Source organism: Conger conger, chromosome 3 (genome assembly GCF_963514075.1).
Source record: "Conger conger chromosome 3, fConCon1.1, whole genome shotgun sequence".
NCBI classification, from domain to species: Eukaryota; Metazoa; Chordata; class Actinopteri; order Anguilliformes; family Congridae; genus Conger; species Conger conger.
The window spans coordinates 8561988-8581603 of NC_083762.1; the positions used below are offsets into that span (position 1 = coordinate 8561988).

Genomic DNA, 19616 nt, shown 5'->3' on the forward strand with positions numbered 1-19616 from the left:
GATAAAACGTATCTCTTTTCGCGGGGCATTACTGAATGGTGTTTGGGTTTGGATACGCCCCCACCATGTAGTACTAGCCATTTGAACCAATTCATACTTACAAAAAAAAATAAAAAATGCTGCATAATGGTTTTGCTTCCAAGAACTGTATCTGCACAAATGCACCTCCATTTCTAGTCTAGTTTTGTGTTGCTTTGAACCCAGTATGTGTTAAAAAGTCTCCCTTCGTAACATATTCTTATTGTACAGTATATGTGTAACAGAAGTAGATGTAGTAACTTTGACACAGAATGTTTTGTAAGTAACACAAAAGTAGTAACTCGAAAGGTGTGGTGGATATTAACACATTCTATTTGAGAGTGTAGACCGTATTCTGGAGCAGTTGTTGTTCGATTTTTAGTATTAAAGGTACAGTACGTCATTTCGGACATCTAATGGTCATGAGAGGAATAACATCGACCAAAGCCTTAAAACCACAACACTGTTTATCACTTCCTCTTCTCTGTAAATGCGCTGATGTTGAAACGCCATTGGCTGTGGCAACTAGAGCCAATTTTCAACCAATGAGCTTGAATTATTGTACAGTTATACAATGTTTTGTTACCGAGTGTCGGGCCATCAACTGTATACTTTGAAACCTAAATTTAAGGACTATAAACAGGCAGAGGGTGAGTCAACATGTCAGTGGGCTTTTTTCAGTGAAAGGAAGGGATTTACAAAGGTCTTGTAACAATGTTTTAACACAAAAATCTTACCTATTGTACCTTTAAACTTTCTATTAGGTCAACTATGAGAACAGGCCTCTCTTGGCGTGGTGGGGCGACATGGCTCAGGCAGTAAGAGCAGTCGTCTGGCCGTCAGAGGGTTGCCGGTTCGATCCCCCCCCGGGCTGTGTCGAAGTGTCCCTGAGCAAGACACCTAACCCCCAAATGCTCCTGACGAGCTGGTCGGCAGCCAATGGCAGCCAATCACCATCGGTGTGTGAGTGTGTGTATGAATGGGTGAATGGAGAAGCATCAATTGTACAGCGCTTTGGGTAAAGGCGCTATATAAATGCCTGCCATTTGGCGTAATGCAGAGCTGGGAAGCTACAGTGTGCTGAACATTGGTGTCCGTGACACACGGTAAAGCTGAACAGACGTGCTGGGCCTACTCCCTCCCGAAAACACCAGCAACTTCTTCCCATCTCTCTGAGCACAAAGTGTTCGCCATATATCCTATTTAGTTTTACGCATGGTCATATCTTCCATGTCATCCTCTATCGGGCGTGGTTATGCCCTTGTGCGCTGTGAAAAATGAATGAAAATGAAAATGACGAATGGTGTAAACACCAAGGGAGTTTAACTTCGGTAACGGCATAAAGGCGTGCGTGAACAGAGTGGGCGCGGATCAGTCCGGGTTGCCGTGGCAGCCCCGGTCTCTGGCCCACGTGAAATCCCTGGTCGCTGACCGCGCTTCTATAGTTAGTGCGGTCAGCGGTCGGCGAGAGATCTCCAGCCTGGGTGTGAGATTCCCCTCCTCCTGCCTGTATATAAGGCCCCGCCTGGACCCGCGGCCACTGTTTGCCTGTCCAACCATGGCCATGCTGAGAGTGTCGTCGTACCGCCGGCTGTTTGAGGAGCAACAGTGGGGCCGGGGGAATAGCGCCTCCCTGATGTGTGGAGGACAGTATCGCGCCTCCGCCAGGTCAGTGGGGTCTCTGTCCCAAAGTTAGCCGGCGGAGAGCTCTGTAACTGAGCTGGGTCATATATGTTGTTTTGGATTCAAATACTTTTCAAGCTAAGTACCTTGCTCGATAGTAGTGCCCTCCCTGGGAAATGTACTGTAATTTCCAGCCTTTTGCTTTCAGACCTAGTTCCCTAACCATACTACACTACAATTTAGTCCTGGAGATCGTAGACTTGCTGCCTCATGAAGCTCTGCTTACTTTTTTCTTTGGGTTTATCTTGTCTTCCTGCTTTTATATTGTGTTTCCCACATGCACTGCAAAATAGTCTGTCTTAACACGGCTTTTAGTCTTGTTTTGAAGCTTGTTCTCTCAAGTAGAAAATGCTGGCTTGTTTTAAGTTACTGCTTGGCAAGTTTCTTACCCCATTGGCAAATCAAAATTGGTAAAAATCAGTGTGTCCTGATTGTGTAGTGAACGAATGCTGTAAATGACTGTATCAGTCAAAGTTGTTGCGTTTAAAACGTTGATTCCTGGTGATTCATTTGATTTGAGAATGTATTTTCATGCTTCGGATGGTGAAAACAATGGTTTGGGGACATCCTGTCCTCGGGAGAGATGTCGTCATTTGACGTGCTCGTGAAACCCTGACATCAGCGCTTACAGTATCCAGCTGCGTTATTTGACACATGATTAATATGGGGGAGCGTTCTCTCGCATCAGCACGTCAGAAACGCCTTCCCATTGGTCCGCCTCTCCGATGCCGTCAGCTCTTCCAGGGCCGGAGGGCGTCCCGGTCTGTGGTCCGTGTGTCTGTCCCACAGGGGCGGAGGGCGTCCCGGTCAGTGGTGTGTGTGTCTGTCCCACAGGGGCGTAGCGGCAGGCTCTCAGTGGGCAGAGCCTGACTTTGGGGCGGCTCGGGTGGCTAACAGGGAGGCCGTGTCCCGGTACGTGAAGGAGAGGACCCTGATCGCGGCCCTGAACGACCGACTGGCTTTCTTCATCGAGACGGTGAGGCCCTGAGACCATTCAGTCTCAGAACCTCAATTCAGAGGAAGTGGACTATTTGTGTTTGACTTGTTCTCATAGGACTGTTTAATTTAGAAAGCAATTTGCCGGAATGTATCTCAGGAGACTTTCCTTCTCATAACTGGCCTGTTCTTTGTATATTTAGAATAATGGCATTTTTTATATTGTTCCTGCAGTATGTTATAGCAAAGGCACAGTGAAGTTTGACTAAAGAACCTAACTGTCCCGTTGACATTTTAACTATGTGTTACAGAGGCACTGTTGGGGAAAAGTACATGATTGAAAAGGTGTTAAAGAATGCAAGTGTACCATATCCCTGTATAATTACAGGTGTACAGAATCTTTTGTGCATACTCGCATACTGTGTAGTGCTTCATGGCACTCCTTATACGGAGTTCATTTTGAGGGAGAGAGAGAGAGAGAGAGAGAGAGATCCCTGTGTCCCTGATGACAGGCTCGATGCCTGGAGGAGGAGAACGAGTGCCTCGAGGCCGAGATCCTCGAGCTGGAGGAGACGCGCGGAGGCCTGGCCCCCTGCGCCGCTGCCCCAGTGCCCGACCTCGGCCTGCAGGCGGTGGTGGAGCGCCTGAGGAGGGAGAAGGTAGGAGGTCTGGAAAAGCAGGTTCTGCAACGCCCGCGCTGCCAGCTCAGGGCCTGCAGAGCCACGGGCTGTGCCGGGGTTTTGTTGTGGGTTCTTGGGTCTTCCTTTGTCGCTGATTTTAAGGTGAAAACAAAAACCAGCAGAAAATACCATGGCTCTCCAGAAACCCAGGGCTTCATATCCCTGCTATGGGCCTGCCAATTAGAAGTAAATGGTGAATATTTGGCATTTATATAGCGCCTTTATCCAATGCACTGAACAATTGGTGCTTCTCGCTCACCCATTCATACACACACTCACACACCAATGCCGATTGTCTGCCATGCAAGGCGCCAACCAGCTTGTCAGGAGCATTTGGGGGTTAGGTGTCTTGCTCGGGGACACTCTGACACTGCCTGGGTGGGATCAAATCGGCACCCCTCCGACTGCCAGACGACTGCTCTTACATCCTGAGCCAACATTGCCCCAGAAGTGCACAATGAAGGCACTTTACTCTTAATTATTATTGACTTGTTGATTGGAGGATATTTTGGTTGCCTCCTTGCTACAGAGGAGTCCATGCAGTGTTGTTTCGGTTGAATCTCCTGGAGGTGAGGGCTGAACCAACCGGGTGAACTTATCTGCCTCAAAAAGAGCACGGCCATCTTCTCTTTTTCCTCATAATTTTTTTTACGTGCCATTGCACGTAAACAGAAATGCCAACCTACAAGCCTAGAGGTATTCTCACCGATGCCACGGGTTCAAGGAGGGACTGGAAACATCTCGCTGAACGGATGCGACTGATTGGGCACTGGCCTCCTGCAGAAAGCGGGGCCCACTGTCTCCTTGGTGATTGTGCTGATGATGTCTGTGCTATCATACCAGCCTCCTCACACTCTGACAAAGGGGAGGACTTATTACAGATAGATGGTCTTTTCAGCCAGCAGACCTGGGAATATGTCAACTCTTTAGATGGGGGCGAATTTTACGGCCAATAAAAACATTGTTAGCCAAAACATTTAATGATCAGTAATTACTTTTTGATTATTGGAGAGCTCTTCGTGAGGGAAGGCACTTGCACATGTTGACTCAATCACCTGACCCAAAAACACGTTTGCCAATGAATACTCAGCCAGCTTAATTTATTAGAACGTGCCCTGTGATGGATTGCCGACCTGTCCAGGGTGTATTCCTGCCCAATGCATGCTGGGATAGGCTCCAGCATCCCCGTGACCACGACCAGGAAAAAGCCGTTTAGATAATGGATGGATCGATCGATGGATGGATGGATGGATGGAAGGATGATTTATTAGAAATTGAGGAAGGTTTAGCCTTCCCAAGCCTATTACATACACCGCCAATGCTGGAGATTTTATATTTAAAGTTATCCGTAATCGTACTGGCAGGAATTTTACCGCTGTCCAAAGGCTTACAGTGTAATAATTATTTGGCGCGGGTGTGTCTGGCAGTGGAGGCTAAGTGGCGACGTTCGCTCCTCTCGTGTCTCCCGCGCAGGAGCAGATCCTGTGTGACACGGAGCGGCTGACGAAGGAGCTGCAGACGCTGCAGGTGCGCCATGAGGAGGCCGCGGAGCACAGGACCCTCATCCAGCTGGAGAGAGAGGACGTTGCCGTGGTAATGCTGCTCGCGCACGCCCTGTTGCTTCCTGCTACGTTCGTCTAAATGGCGGCTTGCTCTCCTCTTCATCTGCGGCTCTCCTGTCTGATATTTTTGCCACCTGGTTAGAGATTTTTAGGGGCAGGGAAAAAGCTTTTATACAATTGCATAAGCTTATAATAATAAATCATTTCTTATATCGCACCATTTATACTTATTTACAACCCAAAGCACTTAACAGAAAACATAATACATGCAAAAATGATATCTCAAATATATAAATAATGAAACATGTTGCAACCCTGTTTGCTATGTTGATAAATATCCTCAGTGAGTAAAGTAAGGAGATTGAAGTCGTAAAAAACAAAGATGAGTTTGTTGCAAAAACGTTCTTATACACTAGATGGCAGTGTTGGCCAACACCATCTGCACTGCCCTGCGCTGCCAGCTCCCCGAGCCCAGCCTCCATGTATAAATGACTGTTTTGGGAGCACATCAACACAGCTGTTCATCTGCAGATCTGCCTGAAGGGTGCTGATTATCAGTCCCACAGACTCTGGGCCCTCCGCCACGTACAAGAAACCCAACCTGCTGCAGAATTTCTTTCAAAAACTCCCAAATCTACGAAATCCCAACGCCACGGAGCCCAACGCCTCCAGCGCCAGAACCCGAGATGTTTTCATGCGCTTCTTTCACACGGTAATGGAGCAGTATGAAACATGGTAGAGTTCTGGCTCTTTGTCCTCAACTGAGAGGCAACTGCTGCTCTGTCGGAGAAACCGGAGTGGGCTTGATGGAGCCAACAGGAAGTCTAGAACAGGCTCCAGCCCTCTCAGCACGGCGGTACAGAGGGTGGTGCACATATGCAACAAATAAAAATGTGCCTTTTAGCATTCGCTTCGTAATTCTGCGGTTTGATGACATTTCGGGGTACGAAGCAGAAGTCGAGGCTGGGCCCGTGGGTCTAAATACGGCACCGTTGGGCATGTTTCTCGGTTCCGGTGACCCGCGTCTGTTTTCAATGGTCCAATAACAGGGGATACTTGGACTGAAGGCAGGACGGAAAGCTGTGCCGCTACTGCTGGTTTGGATTTAGAAATCCACAGAGGGGCACCAATTATTAGGAAGCTTGGCCTATGGCATACGGAAAGAGGAGGATCTTGGGAGATTTCTTTGCCGAGCATAGAAAGGGCCCGCTCTCCAATTACCGGCTTGTGTTTGCGCAGAGATAACGGACAGGGACCTCCAGTCAGCCTGGTGCTGCGCAGTGTGAGTATGGACCTTCCCATGCATTCAGATGCAGATGCGGGTATCCAGAGTAATTTAATCCATCATGGGTTAATCAGGCACAAAGAAAGCCCTGCGTCTGAATAAAGCACGAGTCGCTGGGAGCCACTGTTTCATTCACTGCACTGGCCCCTGAGTTTCCGGTGACTGCCTGTAGGTTGAGGAGTCTGTTTGTGTGTGTGTGTGTGTGTGTGTGTGTGTGTGTGTGTGTGTGTGAGAGAGAGAGAGAGGGAGTGTGTGTGTGTGTGTGTGTGTGCGTGTGTGCGTGCGCATATGTTTATTTGTTTTTGCGCTGTGTTTGTGGGTGGATGGATGGGCGTATTTGTGTTTATGTAATTTTGTGTATTGTATATGTGTGTGTGCTGTGTGTTTGTGTGCGGGCGTATGGGTGTATATGTGTTTATGCATTTACGTATGTGTGTCTGTCTGTGTGTGTGTGTGTGTGTGTGTGTGTATATAGATAGCGCATATGTGTTTATGAATGCGTGTGCACGCATATGGATGGATCTAAGTTCATGTGTTTATGGCTGTGTTTGTGGATGGGTGTGTACGTGTTTATGCATTTATGTATGTGTGTGTGTGTGTATGGATAGTGCATATGTGTTTATGAATGTGTGTACGCCCGTATGGATGTACGTTTATGTGTTCATGGCTGTGTTTGTGAATGGGTGGGGGCACGTGAATATGCCTGTGCCAATCCTTCCCTCTTGCGCCCCCTGCAGGATGTGGACATGCTGTGCAGCGAGTGCCTGGCCCTGAGGGACCAAGTGGCCATCTACGAGGACGAGCTGGCCCGGCTGCAGGAGGAACAGCAGACGGTGAGGCGGTGTTTTTTTCGACGTTCCCTCTGACCCGGTGCTGACCGGTGCGCACAGGGCGACCGTGCCCCTCCTCAGCCCAGCAGCAGCTCCCAGACGCCCGGCAGCTGGAGCGGGCACGGGGCCCAGATGGGGGAGACGGGCTGGCTTTGGCTCTCTGTTCCGTGGGAACGAGAGTCTGTGACCCCTGCCACCGCCCCACTTAGGACGGGCGAAATGCTGGCTGCCGCGCGTGTAGCAGGGCTAGCTCGGCTAGCTCACACGGTGAAGTGCGGCCAACTCTTCTTGACGACGTCCATCCATCCATCCGTTATCTTAACCCGCTTATCCTGAACAGGGTCGCAGGGGGGCTGGAGCCTATCCCTGCATACATTGGGCGAAAGGCAGGAATACACCCTGGACAGGTCGCCAGCCCGTCGCAGGGCACACACACCATTCACTCACACACTCATACCTACGGGCAACTTAGACTCTCCAATCAGCCTAACCTGCATGTCTTTGGACTGTGGGAGGAAACCGGAGTACCCGGAGGAAACCCACGCAGACACGGGGAGAACATGGCAACTCCGCACAGAGAGGCCCCGGCCGACGGGGATTCGAACCCAGGACCTCCTTGCTGTCAGGCGGCAGTGCTACCCACTGACGACGGTGCCGCCCTTCTTGACGACGTAACCTTGAAATTCGAAATTACGTTGTTGCCCTCGGCCGGGCGGCGATTCCGCTTTTGACTGGTAACTTGTTTGTCTGAGACCAGTTTGGACCAGTTTGGACGAGTGAGAGGCTGGGGAGAACCCCGCCTCAAACTCTGGCAAGAATCTCTAACTCGTTACACATGACTCACAAATACCCTGACCAGGTGCCACTGTCAGCCATTACGCTGCAACAGTGGGGGGGGTGTTGGGGGCTGGGATGGGGGTGGGGGGGCCACTGGACAGGTACACACAAAACAGAAACCAGAAGGGCGGGGGGTCGCTCAGATGAAATGACAGGCCGACACAAGCTGAAGGCCAAGGAGAAACACTTCCCTCAGCCTGGAGTACTGCCCCCCCCCCACCACCACCGTCTCCCCCTCCTGATATCTCGGCAGAGCTGACAGACATATCTTCATATCTGATTCAGGAGCCAGGGGCGTGAGTGCAGGAGGAGAGGCTCCACCGCTCAGCGTTTTTTCCTTCAAAGCTTTTTCGACGCACGGGCGTTTACCCGCCCTCCTTCTGGGGATGCGTTCGATGACTCACCGCTCCCGCGAGCGTGTCTGAAGACACGAGGAGAGCAGGAGTCCCGCCTTGTTTTTATTAACTGCTGTTATTATCGGCGTTTCCACGTTACTTCGTCTTCCCATGATGAATCTATTGGCAATGCCATTATTTACGCAGAGGACAACAAACAGACAGTTTGCGCATGCTTCCTCAAGCTTTCTGTTCCATTTGTTTTGTGTGAGTGTGTGTGTGTGTGTGTGTGTGTGTGTGTGTGTGTGTGTGTGTGTCTCTGTGTTTGTGTGTGCGTGTGTGCTTTTTAAATAATGAGATTTGGATCCTGAATGCAAAAAATATTTGGTGTTAATCTGTACCCATTTGCAGACCATTGAGTCCCTGGTCGAACCCAGTGACGGTGTTGCCACGGTAACCGTGGAGTTCCCAACCCCTGACGTTACCCCCATCATCTCGGACATCAAGGAATACTACTGCCAGCTGACAGAAAGTCTGCAGGTAATCAGCGCAAACCAGCACCAACCATATCACCACGGCGACCTTTCAACTTGTTTCAACCAGTTTTTTTCTTTCAACCAGTTTTCTTCTATCCACACCACAGATAATACAGATGCTCAAGATGCTCAGTTCTTATGTTACTTCTGTCATCACTTGACAACTGTCGGTTGGTAGCAGGACATCCGAGTGCTACCTTACAGTACTGCGCACCCATTGCCACAGTGTTTTACTTGGATATCTTTACATTACATTACATTATTGGCATTTGGCAGATGCTCTTATCCAGAGCGTCGTACAGTTGATTAGACTAAGCAGGAGACAATCCTCCCCTGGAGCAATGCAGGGTTAAGGGCCTTGCTGAAGGGCCCAACGGCTGTAGGGATCCCAGCCTTGCGGGTCCCAGTCATTTTACCTTAACCACTACGCTACAGGCCGCCCCCTGTCCGTTAATGAGTTTCCAGAACATGGTCCCTCCGAGCCAGGGTGAAATGCTGCAGCGTCAATGAGGGGGAGAGAGAGCATTCGATGTTAAGGACACACAGGGGTGTGTTATCCTCTGAGCTCAGGGCGTGTTACACATCGACACAGGGCAGCGTAGTTCACTGTCTCAGGAGTCTGTCTGAGGAGGAGGGAAGAGTGGGGTCTCTGGGGGGCCTGGGGCCGCCACACTTTGTCTGACGCCAAGGGCGGTTACTCCCTGTGTGTCAGCATGGCCGCACGCCCTGCCCTGGATGGCTTCCTGGGATGTTTCAGGAGTGCGGGGAGAGCTGTGGAGGAGGGAGCGCTCTCCGGGGGGGGGGGGGGGGGCTGTTAGGGGCGAGAGGGACTGGGTGGGTCGAGCAGCCTCCTGAGGGGCCTATGGGGGTTTTTCTTTCTTTATAGGACGCACTCTTGGGCTCTGGATCAAGTCTACTGCTGCTTGACCCAGATACACTCTCTCCCTGTCTCCCTCCATCTCTCGATATGTCTCCTGCTAATTCTGTCTCCCCCTCTCCCTCACTCCCTCTCTTTCCACCCCTCTTCACTCCATCACTTCTATCAGAGGAGAGATAATGATAGACTTCTCTTCCTCTATCCCTCTCCTTTCATTCTCTTTCCCTCTCTCCCTGCTGTACCCACCGCTGAACATCCTGGGCACCATTTAGTGAAAAAGGCGTGGCAGGTTCCCATGGCTCTCCTGGCAGTATAATCAGTATAATCCCCCAGTATGATGTCCTTAATACACCCTCCCTCCTACCTCAGCTGATCTGGGGTCAGTATTCATAAAATGGCTGACAAGACGTCAAATCTGTAAAAAAGTAACTGTTCTTTCTCACGGTAAAAGCATTCCGTGATTATGGTGTGAAAAGCACTGTTTTAAAGGCACACAATTTGGTGTTTGAATCGTGTAATTGAAGTACAGCTGGAATTGAAGACAAAGCTTGGCACACCTTGGTATTAGTTCCAGCTGTTGTAGAGTGCAGCCGTGGGCAGGGGGGGGAGGTGAAGTCGTTTTGGAGTTAATTGTTATTTTCACTGAGTATGAAGGGAACTGTTTGACACATGCACTGGGAAACTGATTGAGGATAGGATTGGAGCAGGGGTGCACAATGATGTTCCATCTGTTTTGTGTTTTCATGTGTGTATTTCTGTTTATAATTATTTAATTTGGCAAATCATTTGTTTGATCAGACATGCTTGATAAGTTCATGAGCTCCAGTTACATAACAAAAAAATCTCTTCAGATCTGAAGATGTTTCACGATGAACCAATACCAATGGGAACCAGCATTGATTATACAGCTGTTTAGAAAATTACGAGGAATAATTTTGTTTTAATAAAAACCAACATCCGGTGCACATTATGCTTTCTAGGACTGAAGTTTCTAGGACTCACTGTGCATCTCTTGCTTAGAGCTTGACTGTGGATATCTCTCATGTTGCTAGTTTGAGTCGCAAGCAGCATTGGCCGTGGCATTGAGGGACCAGAAGGGGGCCGGGGTGGCCCAAATCTCAAAGCGGGGTGAGGCCGTCGGAGTAGGCGACGCCTCCAAAGTGACGGACGTCGACGAGCTGCGGAAAATGGTGAGTGTCCTCTCCTTCAAAAACTAAAGTTGACCACCAATCTATGATTTAAGTTTTGACAAGACCTACTGCCTGATCGAATTCTGGCCTCCCCGGACACCATCTTGACAGATAACAACAATTCACACCAAGGGTGATTTAGGATGACCACATGCGCAAATTGCTAAATTGCGTCTAATGGCAAAAATAAACCGTTTTCCTGCACCAAAAAAAAAAAAGAAGACCACTGCTTCAGCCTCTGAGTGAATGACTGACATTTCTGAAATAAACAGAGCACGATCTTGCTGAGCTGAGTGTTTACACTGAGAGATTTAGCAGGGAGACTTCAAGGTTGTACTGTCTCTCCTGCAGAATTTATCTTTCTCACTGTCTCCCATTCTTAGCCATAAAATTCACAGCCCTGTTTCCTTCTTGGATTGTTCTGCAACTTCCTCAACCTCATGCGTTCACAGTTCAATCTTTTAAGGGGTATAAATAATTGCCTAATTCGCCCGTCATCTCCTGGATTGTATACTGAACTGTAAAAATAGGACTGTTGAAAGCTGACTCTGCATAGTTGATGATAAGCCATAGGCTGTAGGATCTTCAAGGAGTCACAAAACTGAACTGAACGGGACGCTCATCAAACTCTCGACCAAGGCCTCTCGGCTGACATGTATCCACGTGCAACAACAAACGTGGCTCAGATCTAATTATTGTGGCTGTGGCTGTGCCCTCTGCTCTTTAAATAAACGGTTCTCTTATAAACTGCAGAGACGCTTTGACGGCATAATACCCTCTTCCGTTATCTACCGCACAAGTTTAGCCTGATGGACAGAGGGGTTGGTTTTTGTCTGTTCTGCTTCCTCCTTCCCTGCCCTCTCCCCCATCCGTGATTAACGCCACGGGCCTGCTTCCATACTGAGGCCCAGCTTAACTAAACAAACAGCTCGGATCACGTTGTATATAATAGACTGAGTACATGTGGGCTTTGTGCCTCCAGACCACCCCGGGCAGGCCACTAAAGCACAGAGAACAGGCCACTGCAGCGCAGAGAACAGGCCACTGCAGCGCAGAGAACAGGCCACTGCAGCACAGACAGCAGGCCACTGCAGCACAGGGAACAGGCCACTGCAGCGCAGAGAACAGGCCACTGCAGCACAGAGAACAGGCCACTACAGCTCATATAGCAGGCCACTGCAGTGCAGAGAACAGGCCACTGCAGCACAGGGAACAGGCCACTGCAGCTCATATAGCAGGCCACTGCAGCACAGGGAACAGGCCACTGCAGCTCATATAGCAGGCCACTGCAGCACAGGGAACAGGCCACTGCAGCTCATATAGCAGGCCACTGCAGCACAGACAGCAGGCCACTGCAGCACAGGGAACAGGCCACTGCAGCGCAGAGAACAGGCCACTGCAGCGCAGAGAACAGGCCACTGCAGCACAGAGAACAGGCCACTGCAGCACGGAGAACAGGCCACTGCAGCTCATATAGCAGGCCACTGCAGCACAGACAGCAGGCCACTGCAGCACAGGGAACAGGCCACTGCAGCGCAGAGAACAGGCCACTGCAGCACAGAGAACAGGCCACTGCAGCACAGAGAACAGGCCACTGCAGCTCATATAGCAGGCCACTGCAGCACAGGGAACAGGCCACTGCAGCACAGAGAACAGGCCACTGCAGCACAGGGAACAGGCCACTGCAGCACAGAAAAGAGGCCACTGCAGCGCAGAGAACAGGCCACTGCGGCACAGGGAACAGGCCACCTTGGCTGGTGGAAAAACCCATCTCTGATCGACCTGAAAGAAAAACAAACCCCCGGAAGGACCGTTTATCTCTGACAACTAATTGTTTAAGTTCCCTGATTATGGTGGTTAGTCACAGCCAAGCCATTTCTTGGTTGAAGTGTGTGTGTGTGTGTGTACATGTGTGTGAATTTATTAACCAGTAGAATGGCCCAAGAGTGATACTAGTATTATGGTTGGATTTACATTTTATTTTCCATGGATCTAATAATTATGCATGTAGGTTGTATGCTTACGTATTTACTGTATACGTATTGGTTTCCTGGCATACCTTGGTGTTATAGGTTTGTGTGTGTGTGTGTGTGTTCTATGTGCTCATACGTGTGTGTGTGTGTGTGTGTGTGTGCGCGCTCACGTTTCCGTGAAGATCGCTGAGCTACAGAGGGAGCTGGCGGGCCTGGAGAAGTGTGGGGAGGAGCTGGAGGTGGAGATTGAGGAGAGGAGGGAGGCGTACCTGGAGGAGATCGCCGAGCTGCAGGTGAGGAGTCCTGCAGGTGCGGTGGCTCCTCGAGCCCTCCTGCCATTGGCTGGACCCGCGAGCGTTGGGGTGACACGCCCGTATGTCTCTCCCCTGCCCGTCAGTGCTGTGTGGAGGAGCTGGAGGGGTCCCAGGCCGAGCTGAACGCCCAAATGAGCGAGCAGTGCGCTGACTACGATGAGCTTCTGAGTGAGAAGATGTCTCTGGATATGGAGATCGCGGCTTACAGGTGACCGAGGCCCTCCTTTTCTCCGCTGCACACGAAACACGCCGAAATATATTTTAGATGAAGAGGTCAGCTTCGGCGTCTAATGTGAGGTCAGTGCGATAAATATCACGGTGCGCTGGAGATTCGCGGAATGCATTTGTGCGTTGTGTGTGTGTGTGTGCGCGCGTGTTTGTGTGTGCGTGTCTGTATGTGAGAGACAGAGGGAGGGAGAGAAAGACAAGAATGAGAGAGAGTGAGAGACTGGTTACCTGGGCAACAACATGCACTAATGCTATTTCTAAGAAAAGAGCTGGGTTTCCTGTGGTCAGCTAGGACCAGCAGATCCTACTGCGAACATGATCCATTTCCTGTGGCCATGAGCACATTACGTTCTCACTGCACCTTCTCTTGTATTGGGAGCACTTCAGCCATCTGCCAGTCTGTTACCAGGCCTGCCCCACTTTGCTCTTCTCACCCTGTACATCGAAAAAAAGCTTTTTTAGCTTTTTTTGAAGCACTCATTTTATCAGAGGATGACCTGACGCAACCCCCCAGTCTTAGGAAGATGTTGGCCTGGTGCACGTTCCCATTTAACATGGCCCAGGGACCCTTTCATGTGGAGAAGACGCTAGCTCCTTTACCCACGGGCGCGGTTTCCGTGACTTGTGTCAGAATTCGCCGATATGCCACAGTTTCAAATCGACCATCCATGTAAAGACATTTCCCAAGATCCCAACACAACATAGACAGTCTGGAACAACTTTACTTTGCTTCTCAAAAAAAAAAAACGGCTGTAGTTCATCATCCAAGGTGGAAAACATGAATAAGAAATGAAATCTGGGGATGTTAATGCTCGGCTATGTCTATGAGTCTGAGGTCTTCTTCCATGTCTGACCCTGACACTATATAGAATTTATGAGTGCCGTTTACTCTTGGATTCACTCGGAGTGCATTTCAGACAGATGTCCCATGCGGCTGCTCCCTAGTGAATGTCTCTGAATGTAGGATGCAGAAATGTTATTGCTTGCATTAAGTCAGATGTGCGTGTGGCCAACCTCGTTATGTTGCTTTTGTGAAACTAGTTCACACTAGTTCTGGACAGGTGCTAAAAATGAGAAAAGGGTTCACCAACCTAGAATTGTTTTACCACACCCAGTTATTGTACAGAATATACTTTTCCAAAACAAATGAATGACAGCAACAATAATGATACATATTTGTTTTTTTGGACCAAATCCTGGGGCAAAACGGGGCTTGAGCATCGGTTGCCACCTCCTCTGCATGTGCCTGGTTCTGGGACATTGTCTCATCGAAGGACACTTCTCTCTGCAGGAGAAAGACGCTTTAACATGGGGGTGAAGATGATGATCACGTGGTACCATTAAGTACCAACTGAACAACAATGCCTACTCGGGCTAAGAGTGCACCCAATCCGTGCCAGGAAAGCTATGTCCTACCACCAAAGGGTCACCATTGGGCCCCTTTTTGTCTAACCACTTGTATATTTTTCTCTCCATTTCATTTCCTCCTCCTCCTAGGGGCTTGGTGGAACTGGAAGAAGACCGGCTCTGCTTCCTGTAAGAGGACACAGGAGACGGGAAGTTGGGCTGAAACCACAGGGAGATGCCCTCAACATAGATGGGATAACACAGAAGGAAAAAATGCAAAAAAAGAATGAAAATGGACAAAATCCAATCTCTGAGCATATAAAAAATTATAAAAACAGCTTGAGTACATATATAACCCCACTCTGACAGCTTTACAACGGCCTAGACAGTCTGGCTGATAACAGCTTGCTGACAGGTAACTTTTAACGTGAACGAAAAGAAAGGCCACCATTGTGCAATGCTAAGGTGGTAGTGTAAGAGATTTTTTCTGGATACTAGATGTTAGAATAGAGAGCTCTTGGAGAGATCCAGGCTTATGTTCATAAAACTGGTCAGAGTGAGATTACTGATCTAGGATTAGTTTGCCCTTTTAGCTGATAATAGAAGAAGGAAAGGAAATGGACCGTAGGAACCTGATCCAGTACTCCTATTCTGAGGCAATGAATATGAGCCCAGATGAACCTGTGAGTTCTCTATCTGTCTGATAGAGCCTTTTTGTCCATTGTTATCATCTTGTGTACCACTGTAAGCCCCTGTTTGCAGAATGGTGGTGGCCACATATGCCCCTTGAGAAAAGAGGGGTGGTCATCACCCCCTCATGCCATCACTGATAGATGACATACTCTTAACCTCTCCACTGCCCCTGAGGCTAACCGATATCTTTTATTCACAGATAAGATTACATGGCAACTGATGGATCTCAGACCAAATACTGCTAATACACGTCTACTTAATTTTCAATAGACGCCATATATCAGGATGACGCCTAGGCGACTGCAGTTAGGATGGCCATGGAATTTTGTCATTTCTTCACCAAAACGTGTTGCCCAAAATGTTGCATACATAAAATCTGCCTTTTGCATAAAACCCAAGACTTGTTTTTTTTAAGTTTTTTTTTTTTTACCTCATAATCTATGAGTGGATGGGGAATTCCAGTCATTCCATCACCTCACACGGCACAGCGTGTAAATACGCCCTCCCCCACCCCCTCCTCCCGGGTTCGTTCTCATGGTTAACCTCATAAACGGAAAGCTCAGGGGGTCTGGCAGACAAATCAAAGCCTTGTTAGTCCTGCCGCAGAGATTAAAACCCCCGGCTAATAATGGGTCAGATAAGATTATCCACAGTCAGTCAACCCCTGCGGCGGTTTCGCCACCCTCCGTCCCTCCTCCCCGACCGTCTGACGAGGGGTTGTGGGGGGAATTGGGCGGTCATTAAACATGGTGTTGGGAGGGCACAGGGGGCTGGTGGGGTTTGCCTTTGAGAGCCTTTTTTTTTTTTTTTTTTTAGGGCCTCGGTACTCTCAACCATATCCTCTAATTCAGAGGGTCAGACTCTCTCGGGCTTCTCTTTGCCCACCGACCCCCAACCCCCCCAGCCTGGATTCCACCCCCACCCCCCACACACACACACCGAGACACCTGAGGGCTGATTACCAGACTGGTTATTTTGGAAAGAGGGAGAAGGGAGGGGAGGTGCAGGCACCAGGAGGGGGTGGGGGTGGGGGTGGGGGGTTGATAGTGACCCTGGGGCTCAGGTCCAGCACTATCAAGATTTATGTTTCAGGCAACAGGCATCAAGGGCAGCCATCAAGGGGTGCAGACAGGCATTTATTTGTTTTTCAGCTGCAGGCAAAATTTGGGAAAGTTTTTGCACCGCAACAACTCTGGAAAATGGTCACATACAGATTGTGCCTTTGCACCTTTCTACCTTTAAAAAAAAATTAAAACCAAAAAAAAAAAAGGTGGCATTTAGAAGTGGCATTTACGTAATGTTCTACAAAGTGCCAGAACGCCTGAAACGCACTGACACAAACAGCAATTAACATATTCATACACTCCTTTTCTCAAATAGCTAAAGGTTTATCTGTAATAAAATGCCCCCAATTTAAATGGAAAACAAGCTCGCTCCCTCACTTTAGGTGGAAGAATGCAGTGCTTGTTAAAGATCTGAAGGGTGTTGGGATTGTTGGCTGTTGGCAGGAAATTGTTACCGCCTCATGTTTTGTGTTGCCCTCAGCGCAAGACCTTGTGGGCCGGGCGTAATGGTCTGTTGACCCCAGGAGCACGTCAGTGGCTTTGAGGAGGCCCCGGAATGGGGAGGTGCATCGTAGACCTCTGGCCCCCTGGCCATCTTGATTTTGGGGTCGGTGGTCATCAAAGGGCAAGGTCACGTGGTCATCGGCCCCTGACTCCTTCAGCCCGTTTTTTAATCCAGCTCTTAGTGAGGACAGGATGTGGGGGGGGGGAACTAGTGCCAATCTTTGTATTTGAACACTTATCACAGCTGTAAAATCTCTTATCAAAGTGCACGAATGGCTTCCGCTCTTGCTACTGAATGTGTGCACCGAAGGTCCTCAGGATACATTAAAACACAGTGGTAGTGTGTGTTTACTTAACCATTAGGGTTAATAAATGAACGTACTATACAGTATTTTCCATAGTTTGCACCGTTCCCTCACATTAGCATCAAGGTTTTTGCATTATGAGACTTTGTGCCTTCATATGAGTATTTTAATATTTATCAATGAAAATATCGGGGAAACTGTCACTGTGGAACTATGACGCAGTGGTAACCTTGGCAACCCCAGTAAGATCCAATTCTGCTTTCGCATACCCACCAGGAGGTGTGCGGCTGTATCCCGACCAAAATAATTGGGTAAATAAACACGCAGCTAAAGAAAAAAAGAAAAGGAAAATGAATATATTAGGCCGATTCACTTTAATGACTTGCATCGTTTGAATTATTCTGAATAATTTGTAAGGACTTGCTCACAGCCAGGGGAAATGAACTGTGTGTTTACACACCAAATAAATAAGAGAAAAGGGAGGAAATCAAGTAAGGGGGAAAAAAATCACTGTGAAAACATACAAAACTGAGTGGCAATTGAGAGAGTGTTTCCCTTACCGAAGGAGAAGAAATAATATATAAGGGGAGCACCCACACCCCCGCCCCCCCCTTTTCACTCCTTCACCCCTGAAGTAATGCTGGCAGAGGTGGGGGGGGGGGGGGTGGTAGGAAAGGGGCATCACTCTGTCTTTATTGGGGTCACAGGCTGCGCTTCACTGTGTGGTCCTGAAATTCCCTGAAAAAACATCAATAATTCCAGTCACTGTCCCTCTACCCCCCCCCCGTCCCCGTCTCCATCCCCCTCCAAGGAACCATGAGGTCATGTGACCATGTGGCAGGCGTGTAGTCATGTGACCCACTCTACCCCCTGGCGAGGCCAACTGTGCTCCACTGCGACTCCTGGTCTTACTCAGCCGATGAGTACCATCCAGGCTTCAACCTGCAGCGTCCAGGCTGTCAGTGCTGCTCTCCACGATGAAGACGGGCCAAGTACCAACCGACCGCAACTGACAATGAGAAGGATCTGATCATCTTTTCCCCTTCTGAAGGAAATAATAACTTTATTCAATAAAATACTGCATGAGATGAAGACTAGAAACATTTACGAATATGCCAATGAATAATCAATATCATTTTACTATATATATAATATATTATAATACTGCTAATATATTTTTGTGACACATTCATGATGTAAATACATTTTTTAAAATACCAGCTTAGAATACCATGATGAGGTGAGAGTGATTAAAACTGACGTTGGAGCATTGCGTAAGTGTTGCTGTTAATATTGTGGAGTGATTTTCATTTTTTCTATCCGTCCAAAAAGGAATGATTTGTGTTCGTCTTGGGCGGCAGTGCAGACTGTGATCGAGTTATTTATTTTACCGATTCTCGGTTTGAAATAACATAAGATAAGCCAGCCCTCGTCTGTATATGTGAGGAGAGTTTTGCCGCTTTCTGATTTACACTGTTGTCATCACATGTTATGAAGTAATGAGGGTAGAACAGTTCTTGCACGCACGCCAAGATAATTTGTATTCCTCGGAAGCAAAAGCAATCATTCACATGAAGCAGTGCGAGCATCTTTGGCAGAAAAAAAGGCTTTCGGTTTTGTCCCCTTTTTCTTCTTGAACTTTGGCTGCCGGGCCCCAGAGGAACGCAGTTCCCTTGAAGTGTTGCCCTCACACAAAGCCACATTTTTTATCACCAAAATCTTTTTTTTCTTTCTTTTTTTTGGGAACAGAATTAAAATGTAAATCAAAGACTCCGGTTGTTTCTTTTAAGGGCTTCGCATTAAAAGACGGGAGAGATGATATTAGTTCATGGCGGAAGCCGTGCATAATTAAAAAATCATGCTTCCCCCTTATTTGAATGTCTTCTTTTTTTTCCTTCCACTTCTTCTCGGCCTGCTCGTTCTCTCTCCTCGGTTCCCTGTGCTGCTGATTTATGAAACGCCGCCGATGAATCCCCTCGGATCTCCTCAGCAGGGAGAACATTAAAATGTGTGTCCCTTGGTGCATTACATGTAGAGCTAATGTAAAGTTTGGCCATTTTTATTGTTTGAAATGGAAACTGGAATATATATTTTTTCAGACAGTAAGTCATTAATTTTTGGCCCAGACGCCCAAACACACACACAGGCCTGTTTCCTCTCCTTCATTACATGGCTAGCAGGCAACCTGGGTTTAAAAAAAAAAGCTGAGCTTTCTTTTTCTCTGGAACGTATGCAGTTATGTCATGATGAACAGACAGGATAGGGGTGAAAGTGGTCTAGGGCGGAAGGAAGGAGCACCCGCCATCCTCCTAATCGCTCAGACGAAACTGGCAGTTACCTGACGTTACGGTGACATGTAGGCTTCAAAGACAAGACCTTGTATGCCTTTCATTATCTGGGTGATGACTTGGGAGGTCAA

General features: G+C 48.5%; 1 protein-coding gene across 1 annotated transcript; it reads left to right on the forward strand.

Moving 5' to 3' along the window:
- The first annotated feature begins 1576 nt into the window (after nt 1-1576).
- On the forward strand, nt 1577-15683 carry vimr2 (vimentin-related 2). The gene is made up of 10 exons (XM_061233490.1): nt 1577-1686; nt 2536-2677; nt 3150-3296; nt 4791-4910; nt 6902-6997; nt 8578-8706; nt 10632-10769; nt 12925-13035; nt 13140-13264; nt 14782-15683. Exons 1-10 carry the CDS (start codon nt 1577-1579, stop codon nt 14822-14824), a joined length of 1161 nt encoding a protein of 386 aa, XP_061089474.1. The 3' UTR covers nt 14825-15683.
- Nucleotides 15684-19616: the final 3933 nt, after the last annotated feature.